Source organism: Alnus glutinosa, chromosome 6, assembly GCF_958979055.1.
Source record: "Alnus glutinosa chromosome 6, dhAlnGlut1.1, whole genome shotgun sequence".
NCBI classification, from domain to species: Eukaryota; Viridiplantae; Streptophyta; class Magnoliopsida; order Fagales; family Betulaceae; genus Alnus; species Alnus glutinosa.
The window spans coordinates 28620597-28635719 of NC_084891.1; the positions used below are offsets into that span (position 1 = coordinate 28620597).

General features: G+C 33.4%; 2 protein-coding genes across 3 annotated transcripts; one reads left to right on the top strand and one right to left on the bottom strand.

Moving 5' to 3' along the window:
• Nucleotides 1-1642: 1642 nt before the first annotated feature.
• Nucleotides 1643-2769, top strand: LOC133871416 (uncharacterized). The gene is made up of 3 exons (XM_062308869.1): nt 1643-1963; nt 2058-2322; nt 2410-2769. The coding sequence occupies exons 1-3, from the start codon at nt 1834-1836 to the stop codon at nt 2627-2629; spliced, it is 615 nt and encodes a 204-aa protein (XP_062164853.1). The 5' UTR covers nt 1643-1833; the 3' UTR covers nt 2630-2769.
• Nucleotides 2770-5039: 2270 nt separating this feature from the next.
• LOC133870165 (F-box protein SKIP23-like) lies at nt 5040-7589 on the bottom strand. Of its 2 annotated transcripts, none has more exons than XM_062307225.1 (2): nt 6181-7589; nt 5040-5429 (listed from the first exon to the last, which is right to left on the bottom strand). In XM_062307225.1, exon 1 carries the CDS (start codon nt 7367-7369, stop codon nt 6197-6199), a length of 1173 nt encoding a protein of 390 aa, XP_062163209.1. In that variant the 5' UTR covers nt 7370-7589; the 3' UTR covers nt 5040-5429; nt 6181-6196. The 2 variants fall into 2 exon arrangements, with proteins under 2 accessions (XP_062163209.1, XP_062163208.1); XM_062307224.1 differs by having other exon boundaries at nt 5040-5434; nt 6181-7587.
• Between the last annotated feature and the right edge of the window lie 7534 nt (nt 7590-15123).

Sequence of the window (15123 nt, forward strand, 5' to 3'; positions counted from 1 at the left end):
TTCAATTTTATTTCCTGCTAAATGAATGGGTCGTGTTCACGCCAACATGTGCTGGAATAAAGTTAAACCCGCCTTTATCGGTTACTTCGTTGAAAACTGGAACCTCCACCAGTGGGCATTTATTCTATTTTGTTTTATGAACATTATTTTCCAATGGTGGGCCAACTCTATCCTCCATTCCTCCCCATTGATTGAACCCCATCGTCATTGACGTAACTTCCAAGAGCGTGCCCCGTTACTATGATTGGTTTGTTACCAAAGAAAAGCTTCTTTACAAACCATGCATGGTACCAAACAATATTATAATTGCTTTGTTGGACCACCTTTTTCTCATTCTTTTTTTCTGAACGGCGTGGGTGTTGTAGTGTAAGTCTCTTTCAGTGGGGAAAGAGAAAGATCGTCTCCCTTCCCATTAGAAACAGAAGTCAGAAGATGATGATATTGTGTTCGCAGGACTATTATAATAAAAATTATTAAATTAATTTAATTGACGTTTGATATTTATTATGTTACTTATTAAAAAAATTAAATTCATTTGTCAAATTTTGTTATATTTGATGAATTACTTACATAAAAAAATATAGGAATTTCCCACAAATCGATTTATAAGAAATTTCTTATAACTCACATATAAGATTGACATGTGTCTCTTGACAGATGAGAAGCACATGTTATTTTAATAGCATGTACTTCTCACATGCTTTTTAATAGCATTATTAAAAAAAAAAAAAACATGTGATTCTCACATGTTTAAAGAACACGTCATTTTTATATATGGGTCGTAGAAAATTTACTACAAATTAGTTTGTGGGAAATTTATGTCCTATAAAAAATATGATAAAAACTATAATATCTCAATTTATTTATTTTTATTAAATAGTCGATGAGGAATGCTAGACATCCAAACACTTTTTTCTAGAATTTGATTTCAACATGATGTGTCACAATCTCATAAGATTGTGACATATCAGTTTTGAACCAAATTCTGAAGAAAAAAAAAAATGTTAGGATGTCAAGCATTTTTCATGTTTTATATTCAACGTCATTCCATTCTAACATTAGCCATAGTTAAAAGAAAGAAAGAAAAAAAAATAAAATTAATGTCATTTGGCTTTTAAAATCAAAATTTTATTTAAGTTAATTATTATTGAATTTTGATCTACTAGTAATTTTAAAAATCACGTAGAGAAAGAAAAAGAAAAAAAGAAAAGAAAAGAAAAGAAAGAAAACCTCCGATCCTCCTTATAAAATTGCTCTTGAATCCTACTACTGTGATAGAGTCCTGCCTACCGAACACTAAATATTTTTTTATAAATTGACGTAGCAGTAATATATATATTTTTTCTACACATGGCGGGTTATGTAATAGTTTTTTGTTTTTTTGGTAAGAATTTTATGTAATAGTTGTTTGGTCTAGCATTGTACTAAGATCAAACGGTTGAGATAGATCCTGAAGACCAGATAAGATGAAGTGGGCCCAGAAGTGTCGGCGAGTCAGAGATACCACCACCGAGTTGAGCCAGAGTCACCTGAGTCCAAAACGGCAGATGCTTGAGAATATACCACTGCTCACCTTCTCCCGAAGTTCCCAAACACCCGTTAGCGTTTGAACTTTGAAGCCCATTCGGATAAGTCATATATATATAATAAGTGATAACGCCACCCTTTTCCTTTTCCTAAACCCCCATTCTTGATACTACTAAGAGAAATAGTCTACTCCTATTCCAACTCCACTTTGATTCTCCACGTTTAAAAACTCTTCTACTCTTCTACACGTTATCACATTCCCTCTCAAACTGAAACCACCGCCAAGCTAACTTAGAGCTTTTGCCTATGGCTTCTCCTTTAACACTCTCCCTCTCTGATCAACAACATCTTATCGAGAAACTCCAGGTTTTCAAGATCCAAGGTCGAGATAAACGAGGTCATAAAGTGCTCCGCATCATCGGAAACCGCTTCCCAGGTAATTAATTAAGAACGTTGCCGTTCTGGGGTTCCTTTGTATGATCAACTGGAATCACCCTTTTTTAAGGTTTCTTTTTATGTTTTGTGATCAGCTCGGCAAGTGAGTTCTGAGGCTTTGAGGACGTATTTGGAGGAGAAGATTTTCGTCAACTTAGGGGAGAGGCCGTTCTCGGTGGTGTACGTGCACACGGGCGTGCAAAGGACCGAGAACTTTCCCGGAATCTCTACCCTACGATCAGTCTACGAGGCTATTCCGATCAACGTCAGAGATCATCTTGAGGCCGTTTATTTCGTGCACCCGGGACTACAGGCCAGACTCTTCCTCGCCACCTTTGGACGTTTGATTTTCAGTGGAGGGTAAGATTTTCTCTTGCTTTGACCTTCTGATGGAGTTAAAAAAGATTTCTCTTGCGTCCTTTAACGCTCTGATCGTGCAAACTGCAGGTTGTACCGGAAGCTGAAATATGTGAACAGGGTGGAGTTTCTGTGGGAGCACGTGAGGAGGAACGAGATTGCGATGCCAGAATTTGTGTATGATCACGATCAGGAGTTGGAGTGCCGTCCGATGATAGACTACGGGTTGGAGAGCGATCACCCTAGAGTCCACGGTGCGCCCTCGCTGGACTCTCCGGTTTCTATGTATTCCATGAGGTGTATTGCGTGATAGGCTCAGTACTGGGTTCTTTTTTTCTTTTTTTTTTGGGGTAGGTCTAGAAGAGATTAGGACATCGATCTTGACAGAATGTACAAAGAATGCCGTGCCGGCGAAATGAAAGTTGAAAAAAATCACAGCTTAGCCGAAAATGATTCTTTTTATTTTTTATTTTTTTTAAGAAAATAACAGTTTAAGTTTACTTTGCTCAACCTGTTCATAGCTGCTTACGATTCATTTTTCATCTAAATATTAACGGTATGTCATGCGTCAATTGCTGCACTTGACACGATTGGTTTACGTGTCAAGTGCAACAATTGACGCAAGATACTATTTAAAAAGAAATTTTAAATTTAAAAATAAAATCTTTAAAAATTATAAAAAATTAATAAAATAACATAATATATATATAAACAAAAAATGTAACAAAAGTATTAAAAAGATTTTTACCAATAAATTTAGGTACCACCTAATGAAAACTCAAATACTAAATTACAAAAAAAAAAAAAAAAACTAAAAACTCAAATACTTGTAAAATATTTAACCCTTTTTTCTAAGCAAAAGTAGGTTTGACTCTTACCTGGCATGTGTTAGTTTAGAGGGATGCCTCATGCCTGTATGGCCTTGTATTTAGGGTGCTCCACGCCTCCCTGAGGTGGCAGATGGAGTCATTCATGCCTTGTCACCTCTCATCTGAAAAGGCTGCAGGCATGAAGTCGACGCATTAACGATCATGGCACAAAGAAATGATGAGTAGCTGGAGAATATCACACTTGGCGAATCAAACAATATAAAGTTATTTATTGAATATTGGATTAAATTCCTAAAAGTTGAATAGGCAAAAAAAAAAAAGAATTAAAAATTAATTGGAGTTTTTGAAATAAAGTAAAAGAGGAATTTTAATTCTCCTTTACAATAGTTCAAAATGGGAAAAAAAAATGTTAGAAAGATGAAAAGTGCATTTTATTCAATTACAAGCTACTCTCTTTATAACTTCACATTTTTTTTTCCTCTATTTCTCTTATTCAAATTTGAATTCTTTCTTCTATTCTCCAATTTCATTATTTTCCAACAACTCATTGTTCAAGTTCTTAAATCATTCCATAACTGGATTTTCATTAGAGTAAATTATAATTTCATACATAGTGATCATTTTGTTATTGAAATTGAAGTATATCACATAGGTTTGTAAACTCATTTTAAAATAATATGAATTTATTTAGAACTAATTTGCCTTTTTCTGTGTAAGTTTAGAGGACCAGATAATCCTATCATAAAAATTAAAATGAATTCGAAATAGTTTCTTTGACAAATCAAGTTTTATTTTCTATTTTTTTAAAATTTATTTTATTCTAGTCATTTTTTTATTATTATAAATCATTTTATTTGTAATAATATTTTTAATTATAAACGCCTACCGGAAAATATGGATATGGATATGAAAAACTTCAAAAAAAAAAGAAGAAGATAAAAATAGAAAAGATTAATTAAATCTAAAAAATAATCTCTAAATAAATTTAGGATTAACAATAACAAAACAAAATTATAATATTGATATAAATAAATATTATTTAATTAATATCTAAATATTAAAAAAAATAAAAAAATAAAAAATAGCCCCACCTAAACTAGTCACCATTCCCTTGAACCTCAATACAAACCATCCCTTTTAAACCTCAAAATGTAATGAGTTGGCTTTGTACCAGTATTCCATAGTATTACCGCATGGCTTTAATGCACAGTTCTATCAATGAATTCAAAGTTTCAGCAAGTTAAGTACTTTATTTATTATTTTTATTAGTTGTTTGAGTTGATATTTGGATAGTTAATAAATTTTGTTGGTACTTTTATCCATCTTCCGGCCAATGACTTAAATGGAATTTCACATCAAACCCTCTCACAATTTGAGAAGTGTTCCAAATAAATGTTAACTTCATTTATTCTCTATTCAGTAGGCTTGACAATTTTGACACGACCCGCGAATTCGACACGAACACGACACAAATATATAGGGTTTGGGTTTAGGCTATAACTCGTTTATGACATGTTTATGACCCGTTAATGACCCACCAACCTGTTTATGACCCGTTTATGACCCACCAACCCGTTTATAACATATTTATGACGCGATAATTACACATTTTTTACCAAATTAGTTAAATGGGTTGACACGCTAACTAAATAGATTGACACGACAACCCGAATTGCCAAGCCTACTATTCAGCAGGCTTTAATCCACATCACTGCCACATTACTGACACATAGGTAAATAGATCCACGATTGGCTTGTGTTCTGAGACTTGATTTTTGCTCAACAGAGTCTAAAAACACAGGTGGAACCCATCTCATGTCTCTAGACTCTTGCCCAAGATTTGCACAACTGCGGTACATGAGTCATTTCTGTGTGTTCAATGTGTAGGGCTTCTCTTCAAATCATTTCTCATTAAGATGTCAACATAGTAGAAAAAAATTGAATCGATGCAAATATTAGAGCTCATATCAGGCCATATGCATCAGCTAAGCAATAGCAATACTTCAGAGATAAACGAGTTTCTTTCCATTTCAGTGATTGCAATGCCACAGTCACTGCAGTAACTTGTATGCCATGGAGATTATCAACACATTCACCAGAAGGGCAGAATCCGTTGTCAAAGGGGTGAAATTGCTTCCCATCTCCTATTATAGTTAATAGGCTTCTCCACCAGTGCTATGAACTCTGCATTGCTGTGACAGTCTCCACATATTCAAGGTACATTGTTACCAAAAGGCTGGATGAAATGGCTAGCTTCTGATTGTGCTTATTGAATGTAACCTTTTCTGCATCATAATGTAGAACAAATTCAGTTTCAGACACAAATTCAAGTTTTTTTCTTACTTTCAACAACAAGATAATAAGGATTGCCTTTCACTGTCTCCACAGTTCACAAAAGCTCAAATCCTGAAATAAAATATAGCTATCCTACCTCAATTCAATCAATATTTAATGCTACACCCTTTCATTCACCTGTATTGCAAATTGTTCAAAATGACTACAAACAAAGACTCTTCGGCCATAATTTGTAAGCTCGCCATAATTCGTAAGCTCGCCATAACTCGTAAGCTCGCCATAACTCGTAAGCTCTAACCCTTTTATGGGCTGTGTTTTCTCGAGTAAAGTAAAAGACATCTAACATGAGCAGAGTTTTTGAGACAGAAAATTCCTTCTTGATCAGTTGTCTAATGTGTTTTGGTTTTGGGTTAAAATTCAAAGGATTTCAATTTGGGATTACGGAGTACACATCTGCTATTCTTTCTCTGTGTTTAACTTCAATCAATTGTTCTTAATTTCATGCTGCAAACTCTAGAACTCGCTCAAGAAAAATAACAACAATTTCATGATAAAATCTAACAGGCTGTCACATGGATTCTTATCTGAACAATTGAACAAGTAATAGACATCAGGTAGAAATCCAATACACAAAATCACCAATTAGCGCAGGCATGCTAAAATCAACATATACTCAGATTTTATATAGACAGTAATATCAGGCATAAGAGATCACCAAAGGGATCCTCGCACTTACATTCAGGGTCGAATACTTAACACGGATTTGGTGTAACCCAAATTGGAGGCCAATCATTCCGAGAACGAAAATTTCGCTGGCAAGAAGGTAAATGTTCAATGCTCCCATCCAACAACTTGAATATACCCAAATCATAGTCTCCATTAACACTATTATATTTGAAATCACTATCATCTGCGAAATAGATACAATTCCCTAAACATCCCTTAAAATCAGAAGCCAAACACGACACCGATGAGTTTTCCCCAACAAACAACATTCGATCACCCAAGCTTCTAATCCTCTCCCACCGTGGCTCGCTCCAATTCATTCTGAAAACCTCAAACCGCGCTGTTTTGTAGGATACGATCTTGTTAGGGTCAACGTCGTCGTATTGCACATCCACATACCGCGTCACCAACAACAACTCGTCGTCCCCCGAATTTACCAAATATTGATGGTCGCCGCCCATCTGTAACTGAGGTTTGATAATGGAAACAATCGGCGACGCGCCGTTTACATCACACACAGCAACCGCTCCGTGCTTGTCCACCACGTAGAATAGGTCGTTGTAATATATAGCATCCTCGCAGCAAAACATCGTGCGGGGTATCAAAGTCCATGTTAGATCGCCCTTCTTACAGTACGCTAAAATATCACATTGGTTGATAATAGCCAGCGCGACGAAGTTGTTGCTTAGTGGGGACGAAGAGAAAACGACTTTCTTGATATACGAGTCGAGCATTTCCCGGAAAGTTCGCATGTAAATCTCGCCCATTTCGTCGTTTATTTCGAATTCAAACAAGTTGACGATCTGGGCATTGGAGTAGGCAGAGAACGGAGGAAGATGGAAGCTGGCTCGGGTGAGAGGGTTGAAGAGAAGGACCCCTGGAGACTGGAAAAGGAGCACGAGCCAGCCGTGAGACGAGCCGCAAAGGAAAGTCCAGTGCGAGACGGCGTCTGGGACCTCGAGATGTTGGAGTTTTCGGGCGATTTGTAGGTCGAAGAATGCCGTTTTGTATTGGTCGGATTGCCCGGTGGGGAGAATGAGCCATGGGAGCTGAGGAGGTAGGTGGCGCGGGGTGTTTGGGACGGAGGATCGCACGCTGTGACAGACGGCGCGGAAACGAAGGTAATCGGCGTAGATCTTGATGCTGTCGGCAATTGATTTCAGTAGTTCTTGCGGGAGTTGCGTCCAGTCAACTGCCATTTTCTGCTGATCGATCTCCTTTTTTTTTCAGGAATTGAGATTTGAGAGAACAATGTAATGAATCTAAAGGCGATTTGGGTAAAGAAAAAAAGAGAGAGAGAGAGAGGCAGATTTCTACAGAGAAGAAAGAATAAAACGAAGGAAGTTTGAGAGAGCTGAGGCGTCTGAAGGGTTTTTTAGGAAGAATAAAAGGGGCGATGGGTTCTGATCGGAAGTATGAGAGATGATTTGGATTGGGAGTTTTGGTCTGTTCCATGCACAGGTGGCTTAATCTGGGGGGTCGCTGGAACGCGTGGCGTTTATCAGACTAATCACGTGTGTTTGAATTTTTTTTTTTTTTGAGAAATGATCCCTACACTCATTTCTCACAACAGACCCACAACAAGCTGACGTGATTGGTAGTACTTTATTATTTTTTTACAAAAAGAAAGAAAACAAAACAAAAAAAGTAAGAGAAATGATCCCTACACTCATTTCTCATAACAGCCCCACAACAAGCTGACGTGGTTGGTAATATTTTATTAATTTTTTACAAAAAAAAATGAAAACAAAACAAAAAAATAATAAAATATTACCAGCCACGTCAGCTTGTTGTGGGACTGTTGTAAGAAATGAGTGTAGGAATCATTTCTAAAAAAGTAATAAAATATTACCAGCCACATCAACTTGTTGTGAAATTGTTGTGAGAAATGAGTGTAGGGATCAATTTTTTTTTTTTTTTTTCCTGGTCTCTTGGGCCGATCTTTTTTCTGTTGAATTCGCAAAATCAATTTTAAAAACAAAAATACACTTTTCTGTTTTTTTTTTGTTTTTTTTTTTTTTAATTTTTAATTTTTATATTAAAATGAGGGAGAGGGGACAGTCAATTCTCCTAATCAGTCAAACTCAAAGAGTGGATAGACAGCATCGCAACCTCCGCACCACTGTGTTTAGGAGCAACGATTCACGAGAGACGTTTTTCTGTCCCTCAACTGTCATTCTTTTATTAAAAATCATTTTTTTATTAAAAAGTGATGTGGGAGTCTTATTTCATTCACCGTCTAGTAATCTCCCTCCCTTATATGTTTTGTTGAGTAAAAGTTAAAATTGATTGATGTAATATAAAGTAAAAAGAATTTATATAAAAAAGTGAAAAAAAAAAATTTGTATTGTAGTAAGTTTTTTTTATTTAAATAATAATAAAAAATTGTTGATGTAATATAAAAAGTAAAAAATGTTAAGAATGTTTTAAGTTGATGTTTTTTTTAGAGAAGTGAAAATAAGAGGAAGGGAGAGGGGAGGGGTTATTAAACGGGGCCAAGAGAATTGAAATTTTGTCACCCACGGGTAGAATTACTGTGTAATATTAACAGCATTTACAATGTAATGTTATCCGTACAATTTCTATCACCAGAGAATTAAAAACTTATATTATAATACAACATAATTCAAATGTTAGAGATAAACGAAAGAGATGTGATATGTTACTATCTAATGACACAATTATTGATATAATTATGGACTTTTTTATTTTTATTTTTGTTAAATAAAAAGTTACAAAACCATGTAAACAGGTTGGGATTTGATTTTGTATTTTGTATTTTATTTTATTTTTTTTAAGAAAAAAATCAATAATTATGTTAATAATAACGAGTAATTTTAAATGTACATTAAGTGTCCATCAAAAAATGAAATGGTTTTTAAAATCACAATTTGATCAAATCATCATTTTATCAATCATACGTGAGTAATTCTAGGAGTACATTAAGTATCCATAAAAAAATGAGGTGGTTTTTAAAATCACCATTTGATCAATCACACGCTCAATAGTGATTTTAGAATTACTCGTTATTATTAACATAATTATTATTATTATTTTTTTAAAAAAAAAGAAAAAAAGAAAATACAAAATCAAACCCCCAACCCGTTTACATAGTTTTGTAACTTTTTTATTATATGATGCATTACAAAGTGATGAAAATTTACTTTATTTCAAAGTCACGTTGGTCAGCTAAAATTTAAATAAATCAGATTTAATGTGGTAGGCTAACCGCTCCCTTGAATTTTAATGCAATCCACCATCTTTTACTTTTTCCCTCGTATACCTATTTGGAAATAATTATACTATATATATATATATATATATATATAATTGTATTTAATTTTCTTGGGAAAAAATTAGGTAGATTTGTTTGATGCAGAAGCTTACGATGAATCGATCGACTTTGAAAGCAGAATAGCAATTTTGTTCATACTTCAACAGATAATTACGAATCTCTATTAGCTCGAAGGAAATAATCATTTCTGCTGTTTTGTTGTGGTTCTTCTAGGTGGTCCAGCTGATGCTGATTGGTCCACGTACTGCATGGGTAGTTGCTGTGTTTTTCCAGTTTTACTGGGACGTGCTTGTTTCCAGCACCAAACGTACGTTGCAACCATTGATTATTTAATTTTACTGTGCGCACAGTCGTCACTATATACATACCGTATGTGAATGTATTGCAACTGATCAACATTTTCTGATTTTCAGCCGTTCACTACTATAAATTTTATACATCTAAAATCTTACACATTTCCTAAACTCTATAGTCTATACACTTGTTCTCAATACACAAATCAACACAAACTGAATTGAAATATTATTGATCGCAAAAACTATCTCTTCCCATTACAACTATTCCAACTTATAGTGAAATTCTCAAGTTACAAAAGGTAATAAAATCTACTAGGGAGGAGAATAAAACAAAACAAAACAAAACAAAGAACATTATAATAATAACTATGGAAAGATCGACTTAGCCCTCAAAGCAATCTAAAGATGGGAATCATCTAGATGGAAAAATTAGAGAAATATGAAAAGCTGTCATATTTAATTTAGTTGTCTCTTTCCTTCTTGGTCCACAGTCTAGGTCATTAATGGTATACAATAATAAATCTCGACGTCGGTAACTCTAAAATCTTATCGGTTTTGAAAATATGCTAGCTAGAATAAATATCATCACAAATCAACCAGTACAAGATGTGACAGCATGTTCATCCCATGCTATAGGAATTCCATCATAACGGTTATACATTCCCCCATGCATGCCCTTGTGATGTTCCAACACGATGAATTATTACTATATATGTCGTCCATTGCTCTAACTTTGTATTGCTTCATATTTTGAAGCAAAGTTTTCAACAGGTGCTCAGGACCATATCAAGAATTGAGGGAGTACAGGTTCTGTGGAAGGTAGCCTGTAAGTGAGAGGAAAGTGAGTGAGTTAAGTATATGCGTGTAAATTAAAAAGATAAGAGATGAATCTAGAAGTTCAAAAATGGACTAAATCCTGATATATTTAAGAATAAAGCTAGAAAAGCTTCAAGTAATAGACAGAAGAAAAATCACATTTGGACAGAATTCGATCAATTGTTTTATCTTATAAAGATTACAGATTTTCTGTGTAGAATATAGATGGCAATAAATCAATAATGGTCCCAGCCATGGCTTTCTGTCTATGGAGACAATAAGAAACAACATCCTTGTCAAATTTACCTGAAAAAGAATTTCTCTTCCATTGCGTAGAACCACGTCTGCATGCAAATGAATCAAAAAGCATAGTTTAGAATCATTAAAAAAGATCCATATCTTTTCCTTCACAAGCCCAGCATTCTAAAATAACAATAAATCTGACAATACTTTATTCAGCCTTATAATGTTTCTTAATTTTAGTATTAAGAAATAAGCTAAATGCTTATTATAGTCCTTGAAAAATTACATAAATTTTTTTTGATCCCTGAAATCTAGAAAGCTACAATTAAGTACCTATATAATTTTCTTCCGTTAGTTTGATTAATAAAAATTAATGATGTGTTGGTATTAATTTCTTATGTGGTAGTTGACGTGACTAATTAACAGAAGTCCACCTAAATATTTGCATGTGTATCAAACCTAAGAATAACAATGATGTATCATGTTAACATACTTTTATTTTTTTATTTTATTTTTTTAAAAAAATGATGTATTTAATTAATAACAAAATTATATAACTTAAGAGTTTATTTGTCGACAGTGCTATATCACGTAGATAATTGGCTGTCTAGCATATGCATGGCATATTAGTCAAAATTGCTATTTGATACTTTCCATCACATCTAACTAAAAAAAGGACCTAATTACGACTTCTAAATTATTTAAAACTTGATTGCACCTTTTTAAACTTCAATCACCAAATTTAAACTTCATGTATTCTACAGAGACCCTAAGAAATATTACTAGAATAGAAGAAAATTCATGTATATGGGAAGTACACACAAACTTCCCCTAAAAAAATTACATTTGATTTCAACTTATGTTTCACTAGCCACCATCACCATAAATACAAATTAGAGAAACAAGGATCATGCAAGCCCCTTGTTGTGCTATCTCCAGTTCCATTCATGATCTAAACATTATAGCTCTAATTTCTTGAACTGATAATTCACTTTATTAAAATTGCATTTATTTGCTTTTCTTTGTTTCGTTTTATGTTGGTTCGGTTAATCGGTCCGAAATAAAGGCGGTTCGGTTCGTTACCGATTAAAAGGTGGCTTTCGAAGCAAAATTTTATACCGACTACTGAACCGAAATTAGTCGGTAGGCGGTCGATGATGGTTTGGTAAGCAGTTAGTAGGCAATAGGCAGATAATTTGCCCACCCCTAAATGGGACTCAAGAAGGTTAATTTTTCAAAGAAGTTTTATTTCTTTTTCAATTTTTTAATATATATATATATTTTTTTTTAAAAAAAAATTAATTAATTTTAAAAGATTTTTTTATTATTATTTATTTTATGCCATGTGTCTACCCTCAGAAGTTGACATGTGATCAATTACATGTTCAATAGTGATTTTAAAAGCGCATCATTTTTTTTATGGACACTTAATAGACACTTATATGACATTTAAAATTAATCAGGTCTCGGGCCTTCCCAGGCCTCAAGGTTTTCAAAAAAAAAAAAACCCTTAATAAAATTCTAAAATATATATATATATATATATATATATTACCCATAATTTTTTTTTTAGTTTTGCCTCCCAATTTTTTTTTTGATCAGTGCTCGAGAGAAGGAAAATTTCCGGATTTCATCCGGAAATTTGGGCTTTGCAGTGGCATACTTGTAATTATAATTAATTACAAGTATGCCACTAATTACAAGTATGCCACTGCACAGCTAAATTTCCGGATGAAAATTTCCCTCTCCCAAGCATTACCCTCTTTTTTTTTTTTTTTTCCCAATTTAACACTAAATCTTAAATGCTGGCCCTGATCCGCCCCTGGTCGGAAGCGAGTGCGATAATTAAAATAGGCGCATCAATTAATCTTTACTTTAATCAAACTTATAAGTGAGTGCGATAACAAGGGGTGACATATAATATAGCATTATTTTCGTATCCTATTGCCTTACGTCCTTCTGCCTTCTACTTCTTCATTTTCGCATCCTATTGCCTGCAAGATATTTCTCACCTTTCTAACCATGGAGAATCAGGTACATCTCATTTTCTATCTTTTAGATCTCTATTGTGCTTCTGCATTGATGCCTTTCTATTTTTCCTTTTTGTTTCCTTCAATGCATGCCTCATCATTGATTCATTATGAACTTTTGAGATTCTTGATGAGTCGTAAGGAACGGTGTGCGCACGTGCCTTATTTTCCACTCATTTGTGGGAATTGATCACTCCATAAGGTCTTCTTGGTTTCATATTAGCTCTTCGATCTATCATGTCATGTCTGACCTTCATTCTTATAATAAAGATTTGAAGTTCTTGCTAAAATCTTGTTTTCATGGCCTTTTCTTTTTCTGTGCATTCTACTTAAACGTAAAAGAAAAGATGGATGTTGGTTGTTTTTTTATGAATGATGTAGCTAGGTTCTTGTTTTAATTGATCTTCATTCTTGTAATAAAAAATTTCAAGTTCTTGATATACTTCAATTGACGGGGAACCAGGGCACGATGAAGACTGCCCTCCCAAGAATCTTCTCTTCAAGTTCTCATGAGAGAAAAGTTGGATTTGTCCAGATAAAAAAATGGCTTGAACAACCACCCTCCGAGGCCGATATTGATTCCACACTGCTTGTGCTGGGAGACGCTTACAGCGATAATGGAAGAAATGTTCACCATGACTCTGCCAAGAAATTGATCGAAATCATTAAAATGATTTCAGTACGTTGTGGGCAACCGTATTTCATCGCGAGCTCTTTGGTAGTCAAGATTCTACTGGCAATCATCGACCAATATGGGGCGTTTGAGTTTGACAAGGCCATCGCGTGCATGTTCCAAAGAATCTCAGAATCCCAAATAGCCAGATTAAGATCTCTCATATTCCTTTTTGAAATTGATGGAGATTAAAAATTGTGGACTATCTACAGTCTATACTGTTCTCTCTCTAATGTGTACTTAATTACACAATGAACACAACTATATATCCTCTAATAATAATAATAATAATAATAATAATAATAAGCCTAAAACTTATGGTCTGTTTGGGTGTTGAATCTGAATATTATTCGAATACACTGCTCTAATTACGAAGTTTGACTTTGTGAGATAAAATTTGAAAAAATTTGAAAAAGTTAAATAAAATATGATTTACTTTCAATCACTATAAAGTAAAGCCATCGTTTTTATCTTTTTTATTGCGTTTTCCTTATGAGTAAAAAAGATTGAAAAAAATACTTCCAAGAAAATAAAAAATAAAAAATAGTAGAGTCAGCCTAAAATTATCGATCAAAACAGAATCATACGCTCTAAAGAAGCCTAAATACCAAGATTATAATCTCTCTGATTCATTTTCAAATTGGTAGAGATTAATTTGTGGTTAAAATATAAATCTAATAAAAAAGGTTTGGAGATGATAAATTAAGGCGGATTTGAGTAATATTCAGTAATAGTAAAACTACAATACTAGCTAACAATATCAATGGATATTATTTTTGTTGAGCAATGTGCTTAAATTGATTATTTATATAAAATGTACTAGATTCCAATAATAATAATAATAATAAACAATATCAGTCGGATTGAAAGATGATGTATTTATTTCATGAAACATGTTACATGTACATCTCTTATACATCTATTTTCTAAATCAACCATTAAATTTGTAGGAACCATGTGTGAGTCCTTAGGAGTCGTATAGGTCAAATGATTAATTTTTTTTTTTTTAGAAAAAAAAAATATATATATATATATATATCTATGAGAGATGTACAAGATATGTACAAAAATCATTTCTCATTTTCACATATGACCGTATATGCTAGATAAATGATTCTCCTACATCATTCATATATAATTCATACACCTCTCAATCTCCTACACCTCATGGCGTTCTTTTTTCATTTTTTTTTATTTTTTTTATCAGTACATCTCATATACATCTCTTTTATAAATCAACCATTAAATCTGTAAAATCCACATGTAGGCCTTAGTAGGTCCTACAAATCTAATGATTCATTTAGAAAGAAAGAAAGAAAGAAAAAATATATATATTATTTCTCAACTTCTAGTGACATAGATTTCAATCAAATACGTGTACATAGAAAAATGAAAACACACAATTAAATGTATAAACATAGAAAAATGAAAAGACATCTAAATGTTTCTATATAGATCGATTAAATTAAACATGTATACACAGAAAAACGAAAGGACATCTAAATGCATACATAGAAATATGAAAAGACACTTGAATATTGTTTTTGTACAAAGTAAACAGGTACACACGTAGAATAGTAAGAAGACATTTAATTCTTTT

Excerpts from the sequence above, each read along its gene's own strand:
- LOC133871416 (XM_062308869.1), top strand. The coding sequence starts at position 1,834 with ATGGCTTCTCCTTTAACACTCTCCCTCTCTGATCAACAACATCTTATC. Across the intron at positions 1,964-2,057 it reads CATCGGAAACCGCTTCCCAG|CTCGGCAAGTGAGTTCTGAG; the intron begins GTAATTAATTAA and ends TTTTGTGATCAG. Across the intron at positions 2,323-2,409 it reads CGTTTGATTTTCAGTGGAGG|GTTGTACCGGAAGCTGAAAT; the intron begins GTAAGATTTTCT and ends TGCAAACTGCAG.
- LOC133870165 (XM_062307225.1), bottom strand. The coding sequence starts at position 7,369 with ATGGCAGTTGACTGGACGCAACTCCCGCAAGAACTACTGAAATCAATT.